At 41.9% G+C, this 16,620-nt stretch overlaps 1 protein-coding gene across 1 annotated transcript; it reads left to right on the top strand.

Moving 5' to 3' along the window:
• The first annotated feature begins 2,314 nt into the window (after nucleotides 1-2,314).
• Nucleotides 2,315-7,653, top strand: LOC308108605 (inositol hexakisphosphate kinase 2-like). Its single transcript, XM_080461694.1, has 5 exons — nucleotides 2,315-2,963; nucleotides 4,883-5,114; nucleotides 5,237-5,400; nucleotides 5,522-5,697; nucleotides 5,799-7,653. Exons 1-5 carry the CDS (start codon nucleotides 2,750-2,752, stop codon nucleotides 6,393-6,395), a joined length of 1,383 nt encoding a protein of 460 aa, XP_080317820.1. The 5' UTR covers nucleotides 2,315-2,749; the 3' UTR covers nucleotides 6,396-7,653.
• Nucleotides 7,654-16,620: the final 8,967 nt, after the last annotated feature.

The following is a 16,620-nucleotide window of genomic DNA, read 5'->3' as shown; positions in this document are numbered from 1 at the left end:
GAAACAGATAATCACTCACACCCACATTCAAGTGTAGACACCAACTGACAAGCATGTCTTGTGATTTTGGGAGGAAACCAGGGAAAAGCCAACAGGAAAAGCATTCAAACACACAGAATCAACATCTTCTACAAAAACACATGGGGTTAATAAGGACTGTATTCTTCTTCTAAAGCTGAGATGAAAAGTTATGTATGGGAGGCTAAAAGTGTATGAACACACACACACACACCACTGTGCACTCTTCTTATCCACATTACATTATAGACCTAGACCACCAGGTCCACCTGTCAGAACATGGTAAAACAGTGGGGAGCCCACTTGAAGTACTGATCATTTAATCCCTTCTCTGGCTGGGTCTGGGATATTTTTTCTCTCCCTGAGTAATCCCAGTGCTGAACTGGAACATCAGAGATTAGTGCGTGATTAGTCTGCAACCATCCAGTGACCTGAGCTTGAGAGCCTCAGCATGGTGTGGCCTGGTGCACCAGTCTGACTCATTGGGTTGAGTGAAACCCACAAAGACATTTCCATTTTGGTCAGGTGCACCTGAAGCATGAGTGAGCAATGAATGACTCTTCACACAAAACTGCATTAAGCTGGGTGAGATCTGGCAGCCTAATGTGTGGCAAATTCTTGCCCACTAACCTTTATTCTTCAGTGGCCATTTTGGTCTTTCCTGTTTGTAATTCAAACCCGCAAATACAACAGAAGTCTTTCATTGAAGGCTGATCTATTGACACTAAATAGTATGACTGAAAAGTATTAATGAAAAAGTAAACATATTTGAAAGAGTTTACATAACCAAGAATTCCAATATCTTTTTTGTTAGACTTCAATTTTCTTTCTGTTCAAAGTTTTTTTTATGGGGATAAGTAAAGAAAATGCTATCAAGAATGTGTTGATAGTCAACAAGTATTCAATTATATCCTACTTCACTCAACATACTGTAAAAAAAACATTATGATTTAAATAACCCACAGAAAACAAAGAATCATATTCCAGTTAATAGATTTCAATCAAGTCAAAAATTATGTTTTGACCATCAGTGTAATCTAACAAGTGCAAATATTATATCAAAAATGATTTCCCTGAGGTTACTACAGTGAAGCCCAGCCCTTAAACTTTTATGTGAACATTTACCTGCTTTGCACACTCCAAGTAACCTTCTGACATCTAATATTATTCTGTAAATTTCCTACTGTCAATATTTTGCATCCAAGGTAATATTTTAACCCATCCCCACACCTCCTGAACCCAAAACACATTTGTTCCAAGAGACTGAAACAAAGATTTGTCAAAATGGCCACAGTTAAACACAACTGTGAATATTTCTGCATGTTGAAATACAAATTTAACATTTTGAAAACTTTCCAACAGCAAGTAAAAGTTAGTTTTCAAGTTTGCAAGTGTTCTCTCGATGTCTACGGATAGCGCCAGGCAGAAAACATGTAAGTGCACCAAGTGGGGTTTTCACCATTTCACAGAATTTATGATAGTTTCGCAGTGTCATAGATAAAGTATATGCTTTTACAGATGGTGGTGTGATAACTGCATTGAAATTGCTATTATTCTTAATGGTATATGACCTGTCAAAACATGTCCACTCCAATACATATAGTTAGTTCTGACCTTGGCCTCTGGATGACACCTTATCATTAGAGTTCATGTCAATATCAAGGTGGACTCTCTAGAAGAAACATGGTTCAATACACTAAACAGATAGCATTGTTTTGGCGATGCATCTTCAACTCTCACGCGACCAACTCTTTGTTATCTGATGACATTTATGCGCTTAAATTGTAAACATGGGAGTCTCGCACTCCCATGATTCATTGCAGCTTTTCTTAGAACTCAGCCCTACTTTTGTTGAGCAATGTGAGTGAAATGTTGTCTTTAAAAAAATATTAAACATTTAAACCCTATGAGTTCATTGAAGACTGGATTTGATATTAAGTGCAACACATATATTTCCATTATCCTCTAATGCATTCATGAAAAACACTGAATTCCCTGCTTGCTTTCGTTTTACTCCGTTGACGTGCTCCCAAAACATTGATTGCACGTCAAGACAATAAAAACAAAATTACCTCTAGTGAAAACATCAGCATTTCGTTTAATGAACGCAAGTTTACATGGTAAATAAGTAAAATAAAGACTTGAATGTTGTTTTTTTTGTGTGTAACGTGTTTCTTCTGCTCTCCCCTCCCCCTTGTTTTCTCCTCTTCCTCTTTGTTTGCTTAATCTGCTTGATCCTCTTCTCGGAGCGCTGACTCCTCCCAGCGACAGCTGCGGCGCTCTGATTGGCTGGCTCAGTGGAGGGGCGGGACAGCCTCGTTGCTCGGCTGTTTTTCTCGGTTGGCTCACTGCTTCTCGTCAGTTTCGGTAACAGCCACATCTCGGGGAGGACTGACGTAACGCTGCTGTACAAAAAAGAGCAGCTCGAAGGGCTGCGAAAGTGGCCCTTTATTGAATATACAAACACGGAGCGTATACCACACACCGAGGGAGTGTTCTTATTTGACCTCTAGCCGGGAAAGCGGACGGAATAAGGGATTTCGTCGCTGCCTCGACCCCTTCCTGTTCAGCCTTTTGTTTTTCCAGCCCTCGGTCTGAGCAGGTGTGCAGCAGCGCCCCCTGCGACACATCCGGGAACAGTCCGAGGATAGGGAGCCAAACGAGCGGCCGTGCCTCTTGCCTCCCGTGCGACGTGGGTCTGCCCAGGTCAGCTGTCCGATGCGGAGTGAGGATGAGTCCCGCTTTGGAAGCCCTCATGCAGGCGGACGGAACTCCTTATCCCGCAAAAGGGGTGATGCTTGAACCCTTCGTGCACCAGGTGGGAGGCCACTCCTGCGTGCTGCGATTTGGGGAGCAGACCATCTGCAAGCCCCTCATTCCACGAGAGCATCAGTTCTACAAGAGCCTTCCTCCGGAGATGAGGAAGTTCACCCCCCAGTATAAAGGTAAGAATGCCAAGCATGCACGAGACAGGAATGTGGTTGTATTCACGTTTGTGCAATCCTTTACTAGCAAGTTTTGCATGCAGATGGTATCTGCAAAAGACGCCATGCCCGTTGTCGGTCATGTTGCAGCAGTTGACAGACATGCTTGCGTGTTTTCTGGTTATGATCATGACGTAAAAGAGTGTGTTTCAACTAGCGTCCAGTCTGAAGAACTGACCACTAGCCAGAGGTCTCTTATCTGTCTGGCTTTGAAGGCTTCTACAGTTTCAGCATGAAATTGAGCACACGACGGTCTAAAATAACTGGGACACATCACCTGGGGACTAATTCAACATTTGATGAGCTCTATCAGATCTGGTTTCAGAAAACAAATCACACACATTTTCACCTGCACACACCCACTTCGAATGGCTATATAATGTTCCCTGATTGTGAGCAGGTCCACAGTCTGCTTACAGTTTCACCCATAGACAATGGTGTCTGTATATATACACCAATAGAGACATATTGAGGCAGTCCTCTGACGGAGGCAGACACATGTGTGCTATCTGACTCCTCAGTAATGCAGCATGGAACTATAAAAAGAGCCTGAATAGATGGAGTGAGATTTGGACAGCAGACCACAGACTTCTGGGGCCTTCGAGTGCTTCACACCACAGACATATCTCTAATTTCACAGAATAGCACGAGTCTCGAAGCCTTCATTTTCAAAGGACACAGTGTTCAACAATGTCTTTATTTGAGCCGCCTGCTCCTTCTGAATCCATGAAACACTCAGAACAGTATGGCCTTTGGCATAAAATCACAGAACATACTGTTACACATTGGCCACATCCTAAAGCACTCACCAGAGAGTAGAATGGGACACTTTAAAGTTTTGATTCAGATAAAATGAAGGCAATTGATACAGATCTATAGTGCAGTCAAACTCCTGCTGATGGATTTGATTCAGTTTGTTCTATCAGGTTGTAAAAAAACAAACAAAAAAACCGACTGTTAAGCCTTTGTCCCTGATTTATAAGCTCGTCCATCGCATTTAGTCAAAGTGACTCATAATTTCCCACACAGACACCGCTGTAGTGTGATGACTCTGCAGAGAACATCAGTGCAATTTTCAGAGGCGGGGCTTCTTGTGTGATGATGATGATGTCAATGGACAAGGCATCACGTGTTGGCTGTAGAAAAATGATTACATGCAGTGTCCTCATGCCCTTCGTTTAACACTCGGTAACACCACACCATAGTGTGTGTGCCGCTCCTGTTCAAAAACAAAAAGGTTGTTTGGTCAATAAATGGATGGCTACTCGTACTTGGAATCTATTTCTTTATCTTGGGTGCTTTTAATCTGAGACACTTTCTCTCCTTGTATGCTTTCAACCACGTCCTTCCTTCCTGGGGTTGATCTGTATCAGCCGGTGCAGCTGTAATGTTTATTCTCAGTGCAACACCTCCCCCACTCCGTATCAAGTCGTTGAAAGCAGTTTTATTGGGAGATGAGGGGGTGTGTACCTTCAGGTCCCAATGCAGATTACTATTGGTGTCAAGGTACACCTGGTTTCTTTTATTATTGAGAGAGAACATCCATTATTCTTGATTGTATTCTCACAACTTTGAAATTGAATAATCAATTACTGCTCACACTCCTCAATTCTAATTGGTACATAACATGTTTTTAAGTAAATTACAATTATTTACTTTTATTTTTGTATTTAAATCTGCATTCAGATCTCTATTAATTGCTTTATTGAATGAATGCATTTTGCACATGCAATCATTCATTTTAGATATGTAATTTCTTTTTAATGTCTCATAAACTTGCGTGGATGTTTTCATAAATGTTTTGAAGTTATTTAAATAGATTTAATTGAAAGCATTTCTCAAGTGTCAATAATCATGCTGTCTTTCTCATTCTCCCTCAGGTGTGGTGTCTGTCAGTTTTGAAGAGGATGGGGAAGGCAACCTGTGTCTCATTGCCTACCCGCTTCACAGCGAATCAGGGGACCTGGAAAACAAAGACCCCTCAACAGACTGCGAGCCCAAGAGCAAGATTCTGAAGTGGAGCAACAAGAAGCAGTCTCCCCTGCTTCTGGAGAACGACAACTACAGCAAAGACAGAACTCGACACAGCCGAAAGGAAGACAAGATCATGAGGTGAGGATGCAACTTAATGACAGGAAGACACCCACGCGTAATTTGATATTATCTTTATTGCTGCTGTTATCGTGTGTTCCCAGTATGCAAGGTGACGTTGTTCTGTCTTTTGCCTTTAATAGCTATAACCGCGACGAGGTACAGCAGCAGCAGGCAGAGGTTTTGTACTTCAGCCTGGAGAAAGGCAACGTGGTTCCACAGATCAAACACAACCCATGGAGTCTGAAATGTCACCAGCAGCATCTACAAAGGATGAAAGAGAATGCAAAGCACCGTAACCAATACAGTATCCTTTCTCAAAGTACTTTATTCTTCAGGACACAACAAAGTTGGTGTGTTAGTCCTCAATTTGAGCATGTATAGAATATCTCTTGTGTTGCTGTGTGATCCTTGACCGACTTTCACAGAATTCATCCTTTTGGAAAACCTGACATGGCTTTACAAAGTGCCGTGCGTCTTAGACTTGAAGATGGGAACTCGCCAACATGGCGACGATGCATCAGAAGAGAAGAAAGCTAATCAGATCCGCAAGTGTCAGCAGAGCACCTCTGCATCTATCGGGGTGCGACTTTGTGGCATGCAGGTAAATATAGATGTGGAACTATATTCTTACCATTGAGGTCATTTTGTTGTTTGCTGTACAAGTTGAGCTGCTGTTCTCATGATGCTCTTTAATCTCTGCAGGTGTACCAGCCCGACTCAGGCCAGTTGATGTTCATGAATAAGTACCATGGGCGTAAGCTGACCCTTGTAGGCTTCAAGGAGGCTCTCTACCAGTTTTTCCATGATGGCTGTCGCCTGCGTCACGAGCTCCTGTCCCCAGTGCTGCGCAGGCTCCGCGAAATGCAAGCGGGCCTCGAAGCCTGCGAGTCCTACCGCTTCTACTCCAGCTCCCTGCTCATTATCTATGATGGAGACCCTCCCAGGACTCCGACCCGGCCGAGGCATCGAGGTGGGGAAGAAGGTGATGAGGATGAGCCATCTGACGACGATGAGGACGAGGAGGAAGAGGCGGAGGGAGGGGCTTTCGGTTTCCCCCGGTCTTCCTCAGCTGGTGGCGGTGCCGGTGGGGCTGGAGGGAGCAGCAGTCGTTCAGGCCACGGCACAGGGGAAGCCAGCAGCCCTGCGGTGGATGTGCGCATGATTGACTTTGCTCACACCACCTGTCGACACTATGGAGAGGACAGTGTGGTGCACGAAGGCCAGGACAGTGGATTCATCTTTGGACTCCAGAACCTGATCACGATCATCTCCCAGCTGGAGGACCATAGTACTGATTGAGGTCTCACCGGAGCCGTATGTTCTGAATCTCCAGCATGGAAAAAAGCTCATTGAGCTTGAAACCCTGCTGCCCCAAGGTGCATTATCGTTGTGCCTAGTAAGGGGTCTGCTTGGTGGAAACCTCCGGCGCCTCTGAGTCAGAGGAGAGTCTGCGTGTCCGTTCCTGCTCTCTCGCATACCTGCCAGAGGATGGGGCTGCCGGGGCCCTTCCGAGCACTTTTCTGAGACTCCTCCTTTTCTTTGTTGTACATGGTAGGAGAAATGTCTCTCGACAAACACAGGAACTCCTGTAGCGTCCCAGGATTTTCCTTCCCCTCTCCTCCTCTGGTACAGAAAAGTTTCTTTATTAAGTTCTCTCTGAGAGAGAAAGAGCGAGGCAGAGAAAAGTGAAGCTGTTGTAGTTAGCTAGGACCCTGTTGTGGTGCTTTACCTGTGATACAATTTTTTTGTTTTGTTTTGTTTTTGGGTCTCGTTTGGACTGCCATTCCCCAAAAGCACAGCACAATTAGTGGGGAAGCTGACCTTTGCTGGCTGGGTCAGCAGCCTTGTAGCAATTGACAACGTAAAAGCATCTGACAAGGACATTTATTTGTTTATATTGGTATCACTTAAGACCCTGGTAACAAATACGGATTGTGTCCACCAGGCACTTGGATTTATACCTTTTGGTGGATGCTGATTTTGCTCTAGAAGAAGGGATTTGCCTTTTTTTTTTCAACAGTTGTTCTACCTTGTACTTTTTGCCTATAAACAGAAGACTTTTGCAAAGTTGAGAAGATGATTTCTTTGTCACTGGTTTTGTTTCCATTGAATGTCTTTTCCTTTTCATTCCTGAAAATTGACTCAACCGAGAGAATATCTTGATTTGAACACTAGCTACAAAGACTATAAAGACTATTTATTTTAAAAAGACTGTTTAAAAATGGAAGCAAGTACATTCCATGTTACCACTTTAAATGTTTTGTCCTCTTGATGCAGACTTATTTTGTTATTGCAAAAGCTCTCTTGTATACCTGTGTGTTAACTGTCTTGGACAATAAAGGCATTCATTGTGGTAAAATCTTGTGTTGTGTTCATTTAGTGTATTTCTCTATTGAGTTAATGGTTTAAGGGCTTACATTGGACCAAGGTCCAAGGTATTGCCTTATTATGCCAGTGAAGGTCCAAGCAAGAGGCACGTGAAAACCTGAATTTACTGGAGAGAATGTACTCACGTGCGGAAAAGGAAGTGTAATATGCATTTTACTGAAAGCTGTACAAAAAAAAAAAAAAAAGGAAGCAGTGTGATGAAAAGCATGAATCATATAGCACTGAACGCTAAGAACGTATTTTACGGGTCATTCTTTGTTATGCAATTTGATTAGGAAAAATACTTCCAGCTGCTGATGTGAGACTCGCTTCCTTATTTTGTATATTACAGCTGAGAGGCAGTGAAGCGAGCAACACAAGACAGAACATTTTAAAGAACCGGGGTATCTCTTTAAGTAAGTCCATGTAGTATTATAGATAGAGAAAAGAAGTGTAGAGTAGTAATTGTACGCAACTATTAAATACAATAACATTTGAGCTTCACAAATAGGTAAACCCTCGAGTGACCAGAAATTAAAAGGAAAAACAAATCCCCATTGTGGACTTATTTAAGCTTTGTGATCAGATCACCGGTGAGACTGATGAATTGTTAATTAATTGGTTCCCAGGTAATGGCTGTGGTGAAAAATATATATATACACATGCAATATCTGTCAATATCTTCATTTGTGATTATCTTTGAGTGATCAAGGTTATAGCATTGATCAGTTAAGTATCGCATCATGACTGGATGACGAGGTCACTGTTGACTGACCGAATGCTTTAATCACTGACACTTTCACATTTGGACGCTACACATTATACACACTTAAACACCTGCCAACTATTACCTTGCACTGATACGTCTGTCATGTTTGAATGTTGAGAGGCTGCAGTGACGCCTCAGTTAAAGAAGTAAAAGCCAATTTCATTGCAAGTTAGTACAGCTCGCATCAAATGCTAATCTGAAGTAAAGATCAGCTCTGATGGCATAGCTGTTGCAGGAAAACATCTCCATGAAGTTTAATGGCCAAAGAGGGACATGATATGTAACGTCCACACTGGTGCTCACACTACACACTTTCCCTATTATTGGTCTCGCCACTAGTTTTTACTTTAGAGTTTACTGTATAAGTCTGAAAATAAAACCTCTATTCTTTGCATTTTGCTTGTTGCAAATGGATCATACAGATATGCAGCTATAAGTCAACCCCCCCCCCCCCCGGATCTGTATTGTTTCTGACAGTTGAGGCTAAATTATTCCACAGGAAAGTGGCAAGAGACCAGGCATTGCAGTTTTTACTTTGGTTTCACAAGTGTGCTTGAACACAAAGATTGCACACTTCCTTTTGCCTGCGTCAGAGCAGTCACAGGGGTCACTATTAAGCAGTTTAGTTGAGGTTTTTGGCCTGGTTGCCATCCAACTGGTGACATCGGCGACCGCTCTGTATTCGGTTGCCACAGAGATTCAAGCGTCAAAGACCTTCACAAGCAGGAAGAATTACAAGGTGTTAGGCGGCATCGCCTTAGATGACCAGCATTTACTCAGCGCAAGCTACTGCGTGCACTTTGAACTCCACATTGAAAGTTGTTGCCTATCAAAAATCGGCAGCTTTGTTGTCAGCCTAATCAGCTTTCCGGCATAGGAAAACACTGGGCTTAAGGGGGTAAGTCCTCTGAAACTCTAGCTGTGTGGAAGGTATGCCTACAATCCTGCGTCACTCTTCAGCAACTTGGCACACCTACTAAACACGCAGCGTGGAGTGATTTGTGACCGAAGAATAAACTTATTATGGCTCTGGCTCTGTGGAGTGGAAGATCCAGTTGCGGATGTCTGTCTTTAACCTTGGAGAACTGCATGCCGTGCAATGGGTGGAGTGAGGCAAATAAAACAAAAAAAAAAAAAATCTCATAGCGGTTGTTTACACGACGGCCAACTTTTATTTGCTTTTCTTCTGTGAAAGAGGTGGTTAACAGGTTTTGTGAGTTTGTGTGTGGGTGTGTGTGTGCGTGTGTGGTAATTGAAATTTGCCTGGGGCTTTTTTTGTATTTAGCTGTTCGAATTATTTAAGTAATTGGTTAGTTTTCTAGCAACACAACATTAAACATCATGTGAACTGACATCACATCAGTTGTCCCGTGCAGCACGTTAGGGGGTTTCATCAGTGAACGTCACCAGACGGAGGGGACAGGCGAGACGGACAGTTTAGCCGAGGTAACACCATGGGGCATGAGATGAGGGGGATTATGATTTCCACTTTTCAGATCTAAAAATAGCTGCACATGCTGTGCTCATCTGCTGCCAGAAAGACAACATTTTAATGAATGTGTTTAGCTCCAGCGTGAAATAGACTTATTGATGTGATTTTGATGAAGTTAAACAATATATTACATTTAGTAGAAAAACTCCCATAGCCTGTTTCATTTGCTAAGTTTTTTTTTGTTTTCAGTTTTTGATTGATGGATTTGTTAAGTTGTGTTGCATGTACAGAACGTGGGAGTGCCAGTACAGGTCTTTGGCAGTTGGCTTGTAGACCACATTTCCTTGACCCATTAATTTGGAAACAGCCCCTGTATTTTCTGTGTTTTGACCCCTAAATACAGGGATGGCGCTGCTCATAACTTGTACCTGCCTAAATTGGCAGGTACAATGTGAGAAGTTGTGTGAGTATCAACTCGTTATTTTTTTCTTTTTAAATGCATGAATGCGGCTGTTTTTTTTTTTGCATATGTGGAAGTCAAGATAACAGGTTTTTGTGTTTGCTGCATGGTGGCGTTTAGTGTATGTACAGGTGTCTGAGGTGATTACAGTGGCACTATAGACCCACAGTTCAAGGGTTATGAATGCGCTCACCTGATAACTTGGAATCTCACCGACACAGGGGCTTTGCAAGGCTCATGCTTTGTAAATTTAAAGAAAAAGGGTTGTTTTTTTAGTTTTCTGTTTGTGACATTTCCTGAAAAGGGATGTGGATCCTATGGTACACTACGTGCCTTCACTTTCTCTTCCTGGGGCTACATCAGATAATTGAGTGCAGTCTTAAAATAGCAGAGAAGCATGGGGAAATAATGGCGTCCAAAAAAAGGAAGCTTGACCAGAGACAAATATCCAAATGTTCAAATAATGGACTGGAATTCTGGCTGGCATCCTGCTCAAAGTGGGGGAAACTTATGAAGAAATTAGATGTGAATATAGCCGAGAAAGTCAAGATATATTCGATATTTTACTGTGAAATAAACTTCCCCATGTTGGGTCAATGATGTGTCGGTCTCTAAAAGAAATCCTTAACATTAAACTTGAAGAATTCCATTCATAAAAAGTTATTTTAGCGACTCCAAAATGAAAATATTCTGATTATATATAATAGCTCAGATTTTAAGCAGACGTGCCACACAGCATATTGCAGGACCTGTAGTAACCCAGTGGAATAGCATATTCACAATTACTGAGCATTTCAGGAAACATCTCTGAACAGATATTGTGGAGTTTATTGTTGCAAACAGCTGTGCTGTGATATATCTGGAAATCAGTGAAGATACCATGAATGAAAGAGTACTATATAGGGTGTATAAGTCCTTTAAGGTAAGAGAAATGATTTGTTATTGATTCATGTATGTATCTGCCCTGAGTGCCAAAAACATTTTTGCCCAAAAAATATAGATCATGGTATGAACATGATGACAAGTCAGTCTGTATTATGATACCGATTGCTTTTCCAGACCTGAAATTCTGAAACTTATGAAGTCTACAAAGTGATACAAAATAGTAAAATGATGTAAATAAAAAATAAAAAAGTCAATTCACTTTCAAAAACATAATGGATGAATAGATTATGTTCAATGTATGGAGGCTCACTCTAAAAAAAAAAAAATGCTGTCTTTCCCTACTGGTAGTGAAAATGTTACAGTTGCCCACACAGCATATCATATGGTCAAAGAGTAAAGTGTCCCAGCCTGTTATATAACCCTCCTTGAACCATGTTCAACTGACTGATGAGGTAACACATGGCCACGGAGAGAAACCATCTGTGGCTGATTGGTCATTCATAAGACAATAAACCTGAATACGCTGTTCACTTTTCTGACTGTTGTTGGCCCATTTTCATATCAGGACCGCTGTATCACACTGTAAACGCTGGTAACCCTGATGGCACAGCCTTAATATGAGGTCTTATCACATCTTCAACCTTTGTTCCTGAGCAGCAGAGCATAGGGACAGATGTATTATTTTGTGAAAGTGATCTCTATGTCAGTTATGGCCAAGGGTCAGCGTTTTTATAGGTATGCTTTGGTATTCTGACACAAAACCATACAGCAGTACCTGGCTTTCATTTGAACAGCCAAAAGCAGGGCTGATATTGTTAGTGGTGCCCTTTCAAGGACCTTCGCTACTCGCTCCGAGAAGGCCGAAAACTGAGCTGCTGTTTTGTGCATAAGCACAAACAACAGTGAGGGTTTTCCTCCCCGCGACCTTGAGCCTTACCCTGGGCAACTTGACAAGGAAAGAGACCATCTCATATCAAAGTGTATGGTTCCAGAGCCAGTGTTGTGTGTGGAGGTGAGCCCAACTATATCTATTCGGTACCACTCAACCTCCCGCACCAGCTTTTCCCCAGTGAAATAACGATCCATGTCCCAAAATCCTCTTTCTGCTGCAGGGGTCCACATTGCCGCACGGCTTTGCGATCTCACACTGAGCAATGCACAGCTCCCCCATGTTAGACGTCGCAGGTGGTAGACCCATGTAATCTTTCCACAGGGTACATGGGTTATGGAGGTGACCAGGTGCTCGCCGCCAAACTCCAACCCCAAGCATAGGTCGCAGCGACCGCCGTCCTGAGTGGGATTTGAATGTGTAAAATGTAGTAAAAACATGCCAGTGCACCATAGGAGGTCCTGCAGACGAGGACCATGTCACTACTAGATCTGATGCAGAAGCCTGATTTGTTCCACATGTGTGAATACACATGTCAAAGGCTGCTGTGCCTGTATGAGCTCTGGACAGAATTTTTTTACTCCAACTCCAACCCATCATCTCCTCCACGTGAGATCTTCAGGCGGATGTCACACGTGTGTGTGTTGCCCAAGTTTAGCCCCTCGTGTGTGTGTGTGTGTGTGTGTGTGTGCGTGTGCGTGTGTGTGTGTGTGTGTGTGTGCGTGTGTGCGTGTGCGTGCGTGCGTGCGTGCGTGCGTGCGTGCGTGCGTGCGTGCGTGCGTGCAACAAACAAAGAAGCAACTTCACTTAGGGACGGCAGCACTGTCACATTGCAGCACAGGCTTTCTCGTCTTCCCTGTAGCAATACACTGAAGTTTATATGAGCTTAAAATAGCCTGCACAAGACAAGACAGGCGCAGAAAGCAGTGAGTTTGCGGTTTGGGATAATCTGGATTAAATCAGATGATGACCACTTTTTAATGTGGGTGGGTTTGCGTTGTGGTTTCTCACTCCAATACATTCTCTGGTTGGTCGGGTTGCTTGTAAAACATATGCTTACACCAATCTCCTTCAAATACATGATCCACTTCATACATGTGACAGCGTAGTCTTTCCATGAAATAATAATTGCACTGCCCACAGAAAATAAATGATTTTCTACATGCCAGTGGTGGATTAAGGGTGTTCAAATGAAAAAGCCCCACTCCCTGTGAAACACACTTCATTTGCAGCACTATGCACCATTTCATTACTGAAAAAAAAAAGATTATTGAAGTGAACATGAGGAATGGTTTTATGTCATGAGGAAGGTTCGTTCTGAAAGCCACAATATTTTGTTTGTTTTATCATGTAACATTTTTTGTTATCATCTGTTAAGTAAGTTTTGTTTACACAAGAGAGGCCACGTCTCTGCCGGGTGAACTTGGCTGTCATGTCTGTGTTTTTGTTGTTTTAGGGGGCAAAAATGTCCTGGAACCTTCAAACAGGTTACGTAAATTGTACTGCGAGTGGACTGTGCACAGCTGTTAGCCTGAGATTAGCAGCAGGACAGAAGCAGAAACAACAAACCCCTCCTTTGTGCCGCTGTCCCAGGATATAAAAGGTGTTATTAAGTGCAAAGCTTTGGGACTATCTTGGTCTTAAAATGTCACGATTTTTTATCGATCCTAAAGACTACTTTTACGTTCACAATAAAACAACAGTGACAGTTATATGGACACTGACTCTTGTCATAGCTTTGTTAGCAGTGTAGCGCCAAACTCCAACATTTCTGCGATATTTACTGCCATCACTTATGGCTTCTGTCAATCACATTGCTGCTTCCTTCTGAAAACCCTAAATATATATGATTGTGTTGAATGAGTTTGAATGTGTTCTGCTGAAATCATAAACATTATGTCAGACCTGTGGGCATATGAGCCCCCATCATTGAACAATATTAAGCCTGGCAAATGCCATCACCAGCTTGATTTGTCTCATGCTGACTAGTTACTCTTTCATTAAATGTTACACTCCTTAATGTGTTCAGCATTAAATGTTTTTATTGTTCACAGCTGTTGAGATGCACAGATGGTCTCATACCAGTCAGAGGCTGCGCAAACATTTTGAATAAAAGTCTATGTAAAGAACTATTCCACTTTTAGCTTTAAACCAAAGATTATTATATGATTGTATTTAGTCTCCATTGTACTTACAGTGCGTTATTTTCTAAAAAAACGTGTTCAATGAGGTAATTGATGATTTTATTCGACCACATTACATATATTTGTTTTTTTTGATAAAGATATGTTTCAAAAATCATGAAGAAAGATGTTGTGAAAAGGCAACCACCCTTGACTTCCACATTTGTCCTACTTGTTGCTTTCTGATAACTTCATGATGTAAATCAAATCACATCAACTCTTCACTGAGCCCATTTGATGCTGCTGCTACATTTCATGGTTGTTTGACCAGAATACTTATTCCTTCATTAACCCTCCAGTGCTGTGTGAGAAAAAGCCTGCAGGGAGCTCTTTGATCTGTAGATGTTTATATAACCTGAGTCCTGAGTTCGAGGACACAATGTTCTTCCACCCACTGGATCACTGCCGTGGATTACAAGAGCAATTAAACCCGCCACTAAAGATCCTCTGACATCGACCTCCAACCTAGATTTCTGCAGTGTAAAATACCGTATGTCAGTGCTTTGTAGGTCAAGAAGAAATCCGAATACAGTGAACTCACATTCACCACATTTGGTTGAAATGGCTTTTTGCTATCTGGGCACCTGCTGATTCAGAGCAGTAAAGATTCAGCAGACCTCAGAGTAAAAGATTAAAAGACAAACACAATGTGTATAATGACTAAAGACCAGAGAAGAACATGATTCTCTTGAATGGGATATATGGTCATACCAGGCCATTGACGGAAAACACAAGAAGCGTGCTAAGACAACTGAGTAGAGAGCAATTTATTCTGCTCGGTCTCATGGTGATCTTGTGATTCTTTACTCCCGCTCAGTTTGTTGTACATCTGCATGAAGCCATTCCAAGAAAAAAATAACACAGGGGGCTTAGGGCACTACAGAAAACACTGTATTATCTTGTCAATTTCAATTGTGGCTTTTTCAAAAGCCCCTTGACATGTAATTTTACCTTGCCGCTCCAAGATCTAGTCTCTATGATTTCCCAGTGTGTTGATCTGCTTCACAAACCATGGCAGGTGAGTTAACAGGCCTCATGGACAAGTGAGTGAAACGTGTATCTCGCATGATAGTGGATGGAGGGTGAACTGCCAGAAGAAAACATGGAATGAGATGAATGTGAGAGAAAAAAAAAGAAAAGGGCAGCAGGACAAAAAACCCTCAGTCCAAAGAATTCTACGTTCCTCTATGAGCGACACACACTCTTATGTAATGTCTCCCGAGGCATTTGTTAAGGCTTTCTTTAACATCGGAATTCACACAAGCAAAACGAGTGACTGCTTTTAAAATGTATTTGCGCACATACAAGTGGCAATAATCAGACTCAAACTTAATGAAGGAAAATGTTTGATGAGAAAAAAATATTTACAATCTATGAACAACACAACCGTTTGACCTTGCCTTCAGAACGAAAACAAATTCATTTACACTTTGCGTGTTTACCGTTATTTGTTTTCTACCTGGCACAGTCCTATGACAGTCACATTCAGTCATTCAAACAAACATGGGGAGGAATTTCATGTCATTATTTGAAAGGATGACAAACAAGAAAAAAAAAATGTCAAGAGTGTCAATATTTCATGTGGGCCAACAGCAGCAGCTTTATGCTATATCAACATCCTTTTTCAGCTCATGTAAATACATTCAAACTGTAATTGCTATTGAGCAAAACGTAGGGTTCAATGTCAAGGGAACAACTCAACACGATAGAGATGGAAATCAAACCACTAATGTTGGGATAGGAAATCGACTCACTCAATCAACTGAACCACAGCTGCTCCAGAGTCAAATACTGTTTCTACACATTATCTTGAGCTGATAAGATATGGGAAACTGCCTTAACATTCAAAATCATGCCACATTACTTATAAACACATCGGTAAAAGGCAGATCTATACTGTTAACCAACTAAAACCAAGACATTCCGGAGAAGTGGCCTCCTGGTGCCCCTTCACTATGAACACAATTGTAACTGAGTTCTCAGAGGTCCTGAGGAATTTCTCTGTAACGCTGGCTCCAATCCTTTTCTCAAATATGTGAGAAATTCATGTGCAGCCTTTTACGACATCCTGTTGACTGACGTTTATGACATTTTCTTAGAAAGCCCAAAAGATTATCATTGACGTTCCTCTCAGTCATTTTAAATTTTTGCGAACCACAAATACTATGTTTGTTTTGCTTCTTAGATTACTAGTGCATGTTTTGTCACATCATTTGTGCGCCGCAGCACAAATGATTGGATGTAATTTTTTTTTTTTTTTTTTTTTTTTTTTTTTAGACGAGTAGATTATTGGTATTACAAAGCCAATGTTTAGCGTTTACAGTAAATTAAAGCTGTTTTTTGTCTTTTCAGTCATTTCTCAAACCCTTTGAGGTCTATTGTTTACTGTTGTTTACAGTAAACTGGTTTTTCTCTTCCTGGCTCGTCCCAGACTCATCATTTCTCATCCACTGCTGCTCTCTGGTGGAGACATGCAGAGATCTCTGCAACGAGGGAAAGCGGAACAGTGCATTGTGACGGACATGGTCAAGAAAAGTAC

Source organism: Lipophrys pholis, assembly GCF_963383615.2.
Source record: "Lipophrys pholis genome assembly, chromosome: 4".
NCBI lineage: Eukaryota > Metazoa > Chordata > Actinopteri > Blenniiformes > Blenniidae > Lipophrys > Lipophrys pholis.
Note: the sequence above shows the minus strand (reverse complement) of the source record. Positions and strands in the feature narration are given on the sequence as shown.

Excerpts from the sequence above, each read along its gene's own strand:
- LOC308108605 (XM_080461694.1), top strand. The coding sequence starts at position 2,750 with ATGAGTCCCGCTTTGGAAGCCCTCATGCAGGCGGACGGAACTCCTTAT. Across the intron at positions 5,401-5,521 it reads AAAGCACCGTAACCAATACA|AATTCATCCTTTTGGAAAAC; the intron begins GTATCCTTTCTC and ends CGACTTTCACAG. Across the intron at positions 5,698-5,798 it reads TGCGACTTTGTGGCATGCAG|GTGTACCAGCCCGACTCAGG; the intron begins GTAAATATAGAT and ends TAATCTCTGCAG.